This window comes from Limulus polyphemus, unplaced genomic scaffold (genome assembly GCF_000517525.1).
Source record: "Limulus polyphemus unplaced genomic scaffold, Limulus_polyphemus-2.1.2 Scaffold3081, whole genome shotgun sequence".
NCBI classification, from domain to species: Eukaryota; Metazoa; Arthropoda; class Merostomata; order Xiphosura; family Limulidae; genus Limulus; species Limulus polyphemus.
Genome location: NW_013668691.1, coordinates 76170 through 88757, shown reverse-complemented (window position 1 = coordinate 88757; position 12588 = coordinate 76170). Strand labels below are relative to the sequence as shown.

At 35.3% G+C, this 12588-nt stretch overlaps 1 protein-coding gene across 1 annotated transcript in view; it reads left to right on the top strand.

The window, feature by feature from the left end:
* The window catches only part of LOC106468620 (plexin-B-like), a 69664-nt gene that overhangs the window by 19066 nt on the left and 38010 nt on the right, over positions 1–12588 (top strand). The window contains exons 5-12 of the mRNA XM_022396965.1: positions 261–402; positions 1587–1746; positions 3636–3732; positions 5048–5159; positions 5398–5526; positions 7448–7540; positions 9395–9479; positions 11646–11821. Of these exons, the coding sequence (XP_022252673.1) occupies positions 261–402; positions 1587–1746; positions 3636–3732; positions 5048–5159; positions 5398–5526; positions 7448–7540; positions 9395–9479; positions 11646–11821 (994 nt within the window). The remainder of the gene's footprint in view (positions 1–260; positions 403–1586; positions 1747–3635; positions 3733–5047; positions 5160–5397; positions 5527–7447; positions 7541–9394; positions 9480–11645; positions 11822–12588) is intronic.

Below are 12588 nucleotides of genomic sequence, written 5' to 3'. Positions count from 1 at the left end.
TGGTTCAAAGTTAGGGACGGTGACAAATCTTCCCTCCCGGTCAGTCGTTCAAAGTTAGGGACGGTGACAAATCTTCCCTCCCGGTCAATGGTTCAAAGTTAGGGACGGTGACAAATCTTCCCTCCCGGTCAGTGGTTCAAAGTTAAGGACGGTGACAAATCTTCCCTCCCGGTCAGTGGTTCAAAGTTAGGGACGGTGACAAATGGCCATAGTAGCCTTGCCACAAATACAAACATACGTTTTTTTTTCTTGTAATACAGGTGTACGGTGAAGATGGAATGTCAAAACGCCACGGGAACTCACGGATATAGGTCAACTCGATGGTTATCTATGGACACTCAAAAGTGTATAGATGTCCAGTCTGTAGATCCGGACACGATTCCTTTGGATGCCATGGTTGAGGTCAGTTTTCAACCAATCCGCATCAGACTAGAAACCAACGTGGTTTGTAGTTTAACACATTAACTCCTACAATTAATGTTGAGGTTTCTGCACTAACTTTATCGAAATTACGTTTTAACCATTCCACTTCATACTAGAAAAGTAGCTTGTAGGTTAACACATTAACTCCTACGGTTAATGTGTAAGTTCGTGCACTAACTTTTACTGTTGAGAATATAACGTTTTAACCATTCCACCTTTCTGCGTGTGTCTATATATCTAAACGTAAGCAGAACATTGTGCGCGTTGTACACTGATATCTGTGTGTGTTTTATATACATCTAAACTTAAGCAGGACATTGTGCGCGTTGTACACTGATATCTATGTGTGTGTGTGTCTATATATATACCTAAACGTAAGCAGGACATTGTGTGCGTTGTACACTGATATTTCTGCGTGTGTCTATATATCTAAACGTAAGCAGGACATTGTGCGAGTTGTACACTCTATTGTTTAAAGCGAAAATTGATACATTGCATTACATACATTACGTGAGGAAATTTACTTGAATCATTGTTTAAAAATGATCTTTTAAACAGTCAAAGTTAGTGCTTGAACATAAAACACCAACTTTAGGAGTTGAGATGTTAAACAATAAGTATCGTTTCTTAAACTGATATATATATCTAAACTTAAGCAGGACATTGTGCGCGTTGTACACTGATATCTATGTGTGTGTGTGTCTATATATATATCTAAACTTAAGCAGGACATTGTGCGCGTTGTACACTGATATTTCTGCGTGTGTCTATATATCTAAACGTAAGCAGGACATTGTGCGCATTGTACACTGATATCTGTGTGTGTGTGTGTCTATATATATCTAAACTTAAGCAGGACATTGTGCGCGTTGTACACTGATAATTGACACACACACAGATATCAGTGTACAACGCGCACAATGTCCTGCTTAAGTTTAGATATATATAGACACACACAGATATCAGTATACAACTCGCACAATGTCCTTCTTAAGTGATATATATATATATGAGTAAACAACGTGCACGATGGCCCTGCTACGTTCAGATATAGTGTATGAACATATGGAAAATCTTAATAATACTTAAATTCCATTTTGTTTTAATAATGCTTATGTTGAAGTACTGTAGTTCTTTGTCACATGTATGTTTACTACAAATAGATTAAACTGGTTATCAACCAACTTCCGAAACTCCCTAACGATGCACATTATTTGTGCGTGTTTGGGAACAGCACACCCACCACCGCCAATAGCATAGAATCTGGTCTTTCCTGTAGGACACCTCTGTTAAAGGAACGTCCTTCAATTCCACACGGAAATGGTAAGTTAATGGTATAGTATAACTAAGTTTCTCTGTTTAAATTAAAGTCTGAAGTTGTTTTTGTTTTAGTATAACTAAGTTTCTCTGTTTAAATTAAAGTCTGAAGTTGTTTTAGTTTTAGTATAACTAAGTTTCTCTGTTTAAAGGCTACAGTTAGTATTGTTTTAGTATAGCTAAGTTTCTCTGTTTAAAGTCTAAAGTTAGTATTGTTTTAGTGCATCTGAGTTTTTCTGTGTAAAGTCTACAGTTAGTTATGTTTTAGTATAACAGAGTTTCTCTGTTTAAAGTCTGAACTTAGTATTGTTTTATTATAACAGAGTTTCTCTGTTTAAAGTCTACAGTCAGTATTGTTTTAGTATAACAGAATTCCCTGTTTAAAGTCTAAAGTTAGTATTGTTTTAGTACAACTGAGTTTTCTGTTTAAAGTCTACAGTTAGTTATGTTTTAGTATAACAGAGTTTCTCTGTTTAAAGTCTACAGTCAGTATTGTTTTAGTATAACACAGTTTCTCTGTTTAAAGTCTGAACTTAGTATTGTTTTAGTATAACAGAGTTTCTCTGTTTAAAGTCTACAGTTAGTATTGTTTTATTATAACAGAGTTTCTCTGAAGTTTACAGTTAGTATTGTTTTATTATAACAGAGTTTCTCTGAAGTTTACAGTTAGTATTGTTTTATTATAACAGAGTTTCTCTGTTTAAAGTTTACAGTTAGTATTGTTTTAGTATAACTAAGTTTCTCTGTTTAAAGTTTACAGTTAGTATTGTTTTAGTATAACTAAGTTTCTCTGTTTAAAGTCTGAACTTAGTATTGTTTTAGTATAACATAGTTTCTCTGTTTGAAGTCTGAACTTAGTATTGTTTTATTATAACAGAGTTTCTCTGTTTCAAGTCTAAAGTTAGTATTGTTTTAGTATAACAACGTTTCTCTAAAGTTAGTATTGTTTTAGTATAACAGAGTTTCCCTGTTTAAAGTATACAGTTAGTATTGTCTTAGTATAACAGTTTCTCTATTTTTCAAGGCTAAAGTTAGTATTGCTTTAGTATAACAGAGTTTCTCTCTTTAAAGTCTAAAGTTAATATTGTTTTAGTATAACAGAGTTCCCTGTTTAAAGTCTAAAGTTAGTATTGTTTTAGTACAAGAAAGTTTCTCTGTTTCTGTGTTTAAAGTATGAAGTTAGTATTGTTTTAGTATAACAGAGTTTATCTTTTTCTGTGTTTAAAGTCTAATATTAGTATTGTTTTAGTATAACAGAGTTTCCCTGTTTAAAGTCTAAAGTTAGTATTGTTTTAGTACAAGAAAGTTTCTCTGTTTAAAGTATGAAGTTAGTATTGTTTTAGTATAACTAAGTTTCTCTGTTTAAAGTATGAAGTTAGTCTTGTTTTAGTATAACTAAGTTTCTCTGTTTAAAGTATGAAGTTAGTATTGTTTTAGTATAAGTAAGTTCCCTGTTTAAAGTCTAAAGTTAGTATTGTTTTGGTACAAGAAAGTTTCTCTGTTTCTGTGTTTAAAGTATGAAGTTAGTATTGTTTTAGTATAACTACGTTTCTTTGTTTAAACTCTAAAGTTAGTATTGTTTTAGTATAACAGAGTTTCCCTGTTTAAAGTCTAAAGTTAGTATTGTTTTATTATAACAGAGTTTCTCTCTTTAAAGTCTAAAGTTAGTATTGTTTTAGTATAACAGAGTTTCCCTGTTTAAAGTCTCAAGTTAGTATTGTTTTAGTATAACAGAGTTTCTCTCTTTAAAAGTCTAAAGTTAGTATTGTTTTAGTACAACAGAGTTTCCCTGTTTAAAGTATACAGTTAGTATTGTTTTAGTATAACAATGTTTCCCTGTTTAAAGTATGAAGTTAGTATTGTTTTGTTATATAACTCTCTCTCTATCTGTTCAGATCACGTTACTGTGGATCTTGCAATGCGTTCCAGTGAAACCAATACAGATTTTCTTCACATTCCATTCAAGTTTTATGACTGTAGCGTCCATAAAACGTGAGTGATAATCCGTACCTGAGCTAATGTACCGTCGATTCGGGCTAGATACATTTTATTAGTTTTGAAGGGGGTTAATTAGATATGCATATAAAAAAAGGAAGTAATTATGATAATCATACAGAGCTATAATTTTTGGTTTTTATGAAACAGGAAATATATTCAGTCTAAATGAAAAATCTGTCTTTTATAATCAAATATTTAGGGGGACAAATTTGATACTTAGTACACTTAAGGTTAGAATAAAGTACATTGTTTATAAGCCTAAAACATATAGTTGTAGAAATAAAGATTTCCCAGTTGTATGATATAAATCACGCCTCCTTCATTGTTATAGTGTGGTGGTCAGTTAAACGATTAGAAGCCAGGTTACGATTTTCAGTTGACGATGAAGTACACCAGTACTAACAAGCTCCACCCTCTAATTGAGTAGTTTACTGGGGGCAGATTTTACTCAGAAGTTTTGTTCTAGATTCAGTTATACTTCTGTTAACTGCACCTAACCTAAAGTCTGATGTTTAACGGACGGTTAATATTGGTCTAAAGCACCTGATATGATATTATGTAAAAGTTGGTGAAGGCCGTATTTGTTTTGTTTTTAATTATTAAGTAACATAATAAGTTTTAAACAATGTGTACAACAAGGAATTGTCAGAGATGAAAGTTTTGAAATAAATGACTTCTTGAAAGACTTGAAGAGTTTTAAGAGTTCCGTTTCTTAATATCAACTAGAACATGAACGGTGCTAATCAGCAGAAGATAGATCGCGCTCTATAATCGAATTAACCTTTTATTATCTCCCTCCAGATGCTCCGAGTTTGTACTAGCCTTTTGTTATCCCAATCCCTTTCCAGCTGTTCTGGGAATGCGATTAACCTTTTGTTATCTCTCTCCAGGTGCTCCGGGTGTGTGATTAACCTTTTGTTATATCTCTCCAGGTGCTCCGGGTGTGTGATTAACCTTTTGTTATCTCTCTCCGGGTGTGTGATTAACCTTTTGTTAACTCTCTCTCCAGGTGCTCCGGGTGTGTGATTAACCTTTTGTTAACTCCCTCTCCAGGTGCTCCGGGTGTGTGATTAACCTTTTGTTATCTCTCTCCAGGTGCTCCGGGAGTGTGATTAACCTTTTGTTATCTCTCTCTTCAGATGCTCCGGGTGTATTATTAACCTTTTGTTATCTCTCTCTTCAGATGCTCCGGGTGTATTATTAACCTTTTGTTATCTCTCTCTAGATGCTCCGGGTGTGTGATTAACCTTTTGTTATCTCTCTCCAGATGCTCCGGGTGTGTGATTAACCTTTTGTTATCTCTCTCCAGATGCTCCGGGTGTGTGAGTGGTGCCTGGAAATGCAAATGGTGCCTTTACCAGAATGAGTGTATTCGTAACACCAGCTCCTGCCAGGGCGCCGTTGTGAAGATAGAGGCTCACGTAAGTAAATATAGACAAATTATTATAGAAACACAAGGAGCTACTGATATTTTTTTTTACCAATAATTAAATACATACGTATACACAATAACAATAACAAAATTATTTTGTTTTCTTACTAAAATTTTTTGATCCAGTCGTAAAAACATCAGATCTGGAGGATTGCTATCGTAGGCTTGCAATTATTCATTTAAAACCAAGTTTGTAAACTGTTCAACAAAGTGATTCTAAATCGCAGGATCCCGAACTCACCGAAAGACGTGACCTTCACAGATGTCCAAGATTAAACCTGAAGAGCGAAATCTTGCTATCTGACGGAGAAAATCGACGAATTGAACTTGACGTTAAACATCTTCCATTGTTCATGGTAAGTCTGTGCAATAAAATTCGGTAGGAAAAGTTTTATTTATATATTTTAACTAATACGACATGTTTCACAGTTAAAACCTTTTATATTTTACATAAACGTTTTTTTTAACGGTATTGAGTAACTTTGGTGTATTTGTGAGAGCATACTACGGAGAAAAATTAAAAGTTGTTGAAATGCAACTACATGTTCCATTGAGAGATTTTTGAAGCCCCCCAGTGGCTCAGCGGTATGTCTGCGGACTTACAATGCTAGAAACCGGGTTTCGATACTCGTTGTGGGCAGAGCATAGATAGCCCACTGTGTAGCTTTGTGCTTAATAACAAACAACATCAAAAATCAAAAACATACCGCTGTGCCACTGGAGGGGGGGGGGTATCCTTATACACACATCAAATTGTTCTAATAAATGAGAATTATGTTACTTCGAAGATTTATCAACAACTTATACCTAAAATCACCGAGCAAAACCCTAAAAAACTAAAGTATTTAGTAGGATAATATGTGGACATTTAAAACAAGTATGTTATGAAAACCTATATTTTCAAGGTGCTATCTGTGCGCTGCCCACCACGGGTTTCGAAACCCGGTTTCTAGCGATATAAATTGTTTGTTTTTGAATTTCGCACAAAGCTACACGAGGGCTATCTGCGCTAACCATCCCTAATTTAGCAGTGTAAGACTAGAGGGAAGGCAGCTAGTCATCACCACCCACCGCCAACTCTTGGGCTACTCTTTTACCAACGAACAGTGGGATTGACCATCACATTATAACGCCCCCACGGCTGAAAGGGCGAGCATGTTTGGTGGGACGGGGATTCGAACCCGCGACCCTCAGCTTGCGAGTCAAGCGCCCTAACCAACAGGCCATGCCGGGCCTAGCGATATAAATCCGCGGACACACACCGCTGTGCCACTGGGAGACAATACTTGCGATATAAATCCGCGGACATACCGCTGTGCCACTGTGGGACAATACTTTTGTAATTATATGTTAAAGGCTGGAAATCAATATGGCAATCAGTTTGATTATTATAACGTAAACATTTAAATAATAAAAATAATTTATAGACAAAAAGTTTAGCTTATAATAAACAGAATAATTAAAAAATTGTAATTAAGAACAAATCTACACAATGGGCTATCTGTGTTCTACCCACCACGGGTATCGAAACCCAGTTTCTACCGTTTGTAAGTCCGAAGACATACAGCTTTGCCACTGGAGGGCAATTAAAAAGACAATCTTCAGGGCTATGATTTTTGGTACACATTTTTTGTGAGTGTGTGTAAAACGGTTCCACCCACCCAAGAAAGGGGAGAACAAATATTTCCAACAGATAGGGGAAAATATTATTGATAATGAAATGTTTTTTTGTTTTTTTTTCACAAACTGGGTCTGAGTATGTTTACCAGACATTTCATAGTATAAAGACGTCAGAAAACAACCAAACTTGTCTAATGGAAATAAAACAATAGTGCCTAGTTGAAATAATCAAACGCGGCGAATTGGAACAATAAAACGTGATTGGTTGAAACAACCAGTTATGCCTAGCTCTAGGCAACAAACGTTGCATAGTGAAAACAACCAAATATTCGTTCAAAACTAAAGGATGTTTTGTAAAACATCCTTTAGTTTTAATCAAATCTGTGTTATACAGTGTTAAACATCACACTAAGAAAATCCTCAAACACTGATATATTCATTTTTCTAACGAACTTCAGTACTGGTGATAAATATCACGTTAAACTGCTTATTTTTTTGTGTTTTTTTTACATTTCTCAACTTTCTATTTTCAAATGAGAGATAGGTAAGAACAACATTTTAGGTCTGTCTTTTGTCTGTTACAAGTTACTGCTCAGGAGTAACTAAGAATGTCATTCCTTTTGAAGTCAACAACGATGTGTTTTTGTCTTCCCTTAGAACGACATCCAGTGTGTTATTGAAACAGAAGGTGAAAGAAAAGTAGTTGAAGCGCGAGTTGTTGGCAGCCGAATTTTCTGTTCAAAGACGGTGGTAAGTTGTTGTTGCTGCTTTGTTTTTACTCACTCAACATTTTAACAACATCATATTTGTAAGCTACTGCGACCTCCATTCCATACGTGTTTTTTTTTCTTTTCTTAACTTTTTATCCTAGCGCTGTATCCAATTTTAGGCGTACGCATTTCAATGCCAAGTTAAAATATGATCTTAATGCGATATTTTACGCACAATATGCATGTGTGAAAGCTCCCCACCCCCAAGAAATATTTTCAACTAGAAATAAAGACAACGACGAGAAGAAGTAAAGGTTAGGAAATAAACAACTTTCTCTGTAACCTCAGAGGGTTGGGGGATCCCCCCCCCACATCCTTATAGCCGGCCCCATGCACAGGGTTAGTTATTTTCTGTCAGCGACCCTCCTTATATTTTTATAATAAACACCAGAAACTGAACTTCTGTGTTAATAGTTTTAGGTTTGTTGGTTTTTATGATATTTGCACAAAGCTATTAGGAAGCTATATGCACTGACCGTTCCTAATCTATATTGGTGTTGTACAGATATACTACCCCAATCGGTACAGTTTTTACAGAGATATACTACCCAATCGTTACAGTTTTTACAGAGATATACTACCCCAATCATTACAGTTTTTATAGAGGTATACTACCCCAATCGTTACAGTTTTTACAGAGATATACTACCCCAATCGGTACAGTTTTTATAGAGGCTTACTACCCCAATCGGTACAGTTTTTACAGAGGCATACTACCCCAATTGATACAGTTTTTATAGAGGCATACTACCCCAATCGGTACAGTTTTTATAGAGGCATACTACCCCAATCGGTACAGTATTTATAGAGGTATACTACCCCAATCGTTACAGTTTTTATAGAGGCATACTACCCCAATCGGTACAGTTTTTATAGAGGCATACTACCCCAATCGGTACAGTTCTTATAGAGGCATACTACCCCAATTGATACAGTTTTTATAGAGGTATACTACCCCAATCGGTACAGTTTTTATAGAGATATACTACCCAAATTGATACAGTTTTTATAGAGGTATACTACCCCAATCGGTACAGTTTTTATAGAGATATACTACCCCAATCGGTACAGTTTTTATAGAGATATACTACCCCAATCGGTACAGTTTTTATAGAGGTATACTACCCCAATCGTTACAGTTTTTATAGAGGCATACTACCCCAATCGGTACAGTTTTTATAGAGGCATACTACCCCAATCGGTACAGTTTTTATAGAGATATACTACCCCAATCGGTACAATTTTTATAGAGATATACTACCCCAATCGTTACAGTTTTTATAGAGGCATACTACCCCAATGATACAGTTTTTATAGAGGATATACTACCCCAATTGATACAGTTTTTATAGAGATATACTACCCCAATTGATACAGTTTTTACAGAGGCATACTACCCCAATTGATACAGTTTTTATAGAGATATACTACCCCAATTGATACAGTTTTTATAGAGATATACTACCCCAATTAATACAGTTTTTATAGAGGTATACTACCCCAATCGTTACAGTTTTATAGAGGCATACTACCCCAATCGTTACAGTTTTTATAGAGGTATATTACCCCAATCGGTACAGTTTTTATAGAGGTATGCTACCCCAATCGCTACAGTTTTTGTAGCGGTATATTATCCAAATCAATAATTTTTTGTAGAGGTATATTACACCAATAAGTACTGTTTTTGTAGAAGTATATTACACCAATAGGTACTGTTTTTGTAGAAGTATATTACACCAATAGGTACTGTTTTTGTAGAAGTATATTACACCAATAGGTACTGTTTTGTGGAAGTATATTACACCAATCGGTACTGTTTTTTCTCTCTCTTTAGTATACATACAAAGCCCAGACTGGAAAACTAAAAGTTGACCTGGCAGTAGTTTGGCGTGGAGTGTATCTTATAGACAGAACAACAGGTAAGCAAACGTCTCAAATAATCGTGCACAAAATGTTACTTTGACCACTTCTGACGGTTTAAATGAGAGGAAAAGGTGGTGTATAAACTCAAGATATCTAGTGATATAAAGAGGTTTTTTTTCAGCCCTGGTAAACGAAGCAAGGTAGGGATGAGTATAGAAATTGAGGTACCAACGTTCTTCACATATACGCTATTCATATCAAACCATACAATATCAAGGAAAACTTTCTGTCTGTCTGTCGACGCATCTTATCGTAAACGAGTTGACAGATCCAGACCAAACTTAACATGCTAACTTAGTAGTTTAAAAGCAAACCAAATTTATACCAATCTTTCCCATATGTTAAAAATTAACTTTTTTTTATCATTAGTGTAATAGCTATTCTAAATAGTTGAGTTGGAACAAAAATCACAGCATAAACAACATTCTACAAATCAAAAACTGTAAATAATATTTTCAACATTTTGGCTTGTTACAATGTGGAGAATAACGATATTGCTGCTGTTTAAGTTTCCCGCTCTTTTCTGATTCATACCATTTAATTTCCGGTTTATACTAGGGCTAGAATAAGCGCTTAATCCTGAATTAGAGAAGTATTTCATAACTGTAATATTCTTTAGGATATATCTTACTTTTTATATTACAATATAGTTTTCCGTTGAATCAGAATTCAATATTATTAATAAATTTAATGCATTAAATGTACCAAATTCAGACAGTAGAAATCTTCACCACATCTCTACTGTGAAATGGGCTACCTTGAAGAACAAGTGACGCAACCGCTTTGCCATTTCCGTCAAGTTTCTCGACTCGACTGCAACACCTCTCTTTCCTTGTCTTACAATAATTTTCTTGGAGAATGAACGCTACTGAAAATCCTTGTATAGATTTTGTTCATTTTCAACCAATTACGCGTATTTTCCACGTTTTCAAGAAAAAAAAAAAGACTTAAAATAACCTGCAAAACTTTTAAGGTAATACATTTAAAGTACATCACAAGAGCTTCAAAAAGAAAGGCCGTTATGGACTGAGAGTTCACTTTTACTTATAGACTTTCACTAGATCTAATGGATTTTCATCAAGGGCAGAGCTGGGTGTACAATTTGTAGCTCAAAAGTTAGTCAAATTACACATCTACTTAATTCTATTGGATCGGATTTATAGTTCATATCTCGTGGTCGTTTACAGAGATAGCAGATTAATATTCAGCTGCAAGATAATGAGCATAGTCATCAAGTGTGAGTGACGTCGATTAAATATGAGTGACGTCGATTAAATGTGAGTGACGTCGATTAGATATGAGTGACGTCGATTAAATACAAAAAAAAGGTTTCTGCTAACATGCACTATTCTCCAGATGTTGTGGGTAAAGCTAATTCCTACTGATCTGCAGTTGTAGTTGAAAGGTTATGGGGGCAAGAGGGGGCACTTTCCCCCTGGAAAATGAGAAACTTTATTCATTCAGCACATGTATATGAATTTTTTTATTCAGTTCACGATTTCACGCTATTTTGCCCCCCGCCCTTGGACAAATTTCTGCTGACGCTCATGCCCAACCTCGTTAGTAGCGAGGATACCTAATTGACGCAGAGTGGCCATAAGACCTTTTTCTAATTTGCCTTTTATTCATAATTAAGACTATTTATTGTCAGTTGTTACTGTCGATTTTTCGTGCTCTTCTGGTAGAAGTAATACACGAATGTAACATTTAGTGAAGTCATGAATGTTATGTAACATCAGTTGTTTCTTTACATTTTGTAAATTAATGAATGCCATATAACCTTAATTGTTTCCTAACGTTTATCAAACTGATATAACACTGCAGGAGATATTGTTTCAAGGGTATTTTACGCAGTGTAGACATATTTGAGATTTGACTGCTCCTGTCTGTTTCTAGGAAAACGTTGTCCTTATCTAAAACAGGCGAGTAGTTCTTTAAATCTAAATCCTCACCAACGTTACATATTTCCCAACATTTATTTTCGACTAATAAATACGTTATTAATATTTACAAAATATGTTCATGATAAGTTTGACCATCTACATTAAACGCCTATTTTTTAGAACTTTTTAAGGTGTGTACCATTTCTGTTCAATATAAAAGTTTCTAGAGATTGCAAGAAGAAGTAGGAAAAAAAAGGCCTAAGTACTTTGTTTTCGCAGTGACGTTGTACAAATGTAACCTACTTACTGAACACGGGAACCATCTGGACTGCTCTCTGTGCTTGACCCGCGACCCCAGGTACAAATGTGTCTGGTGTGGTGACTCATGCAAGTTTCGTGACATTTGCCCAAGTCGTGACGTAATCAAGACGTGCCCTCCTCCAAGAATTGACCTGGTAAGTTCAAAGTAACGGTCCTACGTTAATGTACTGTCGACTGTTTGGTTTTGATGAATAAATCAGTCACTCACTCACCACTAACAACCTAATATACTTTAGGTGTTTGGATAACATGTTACATATCGTCACAGTTTTTGTTTTTATATGTAAGCATTTTGGTTAGTTTTGATATATAGTACTTTACTCATCACTGGTAACCAAGCAACACTGATGAGCTGGAAGTAAGCGAAACTAGTCTACTGCAGCAGAAGTAGCGAATCAAAGAATGAATTAGGCCTGCACGTCATCTCTTCTTCATGAAGTTCAGATTGCGCGAGGAAAGTAAATTCAGAAATATATGAATAACCATTTAATATATAAATAACCAGTTAGTTCTATGAATAATGTATATTAAATTTTAGCGGTATGTCACATATTATCCAAACAGCCATAGTATTTTAGGTTATTAGTAATGATTAAAGAAGTATACACTAAAACCAACAAAAATGCTTACATTCTACTACAATATAAGGCCTAATTTGTTTATTTACTTCGTTTCCCCCCACAGCAAAATTCTGAGAATTGGACCACGGTCCTCCTCCTAGCCCTGAAAAGGACCGATAGACGGCCTCCTCCCCCATCCAAAATTTTTAGCCCTAGTGCTTTATCCCACCCGACGCATCCTCGAAGGCGCCGCCGCCTAATTCTCTAAGCTTAATGTAGGCTCCAGACATGGTCAAACCAAATCCAGGACAAACTATAATACTCACGAATTTGTACATCCC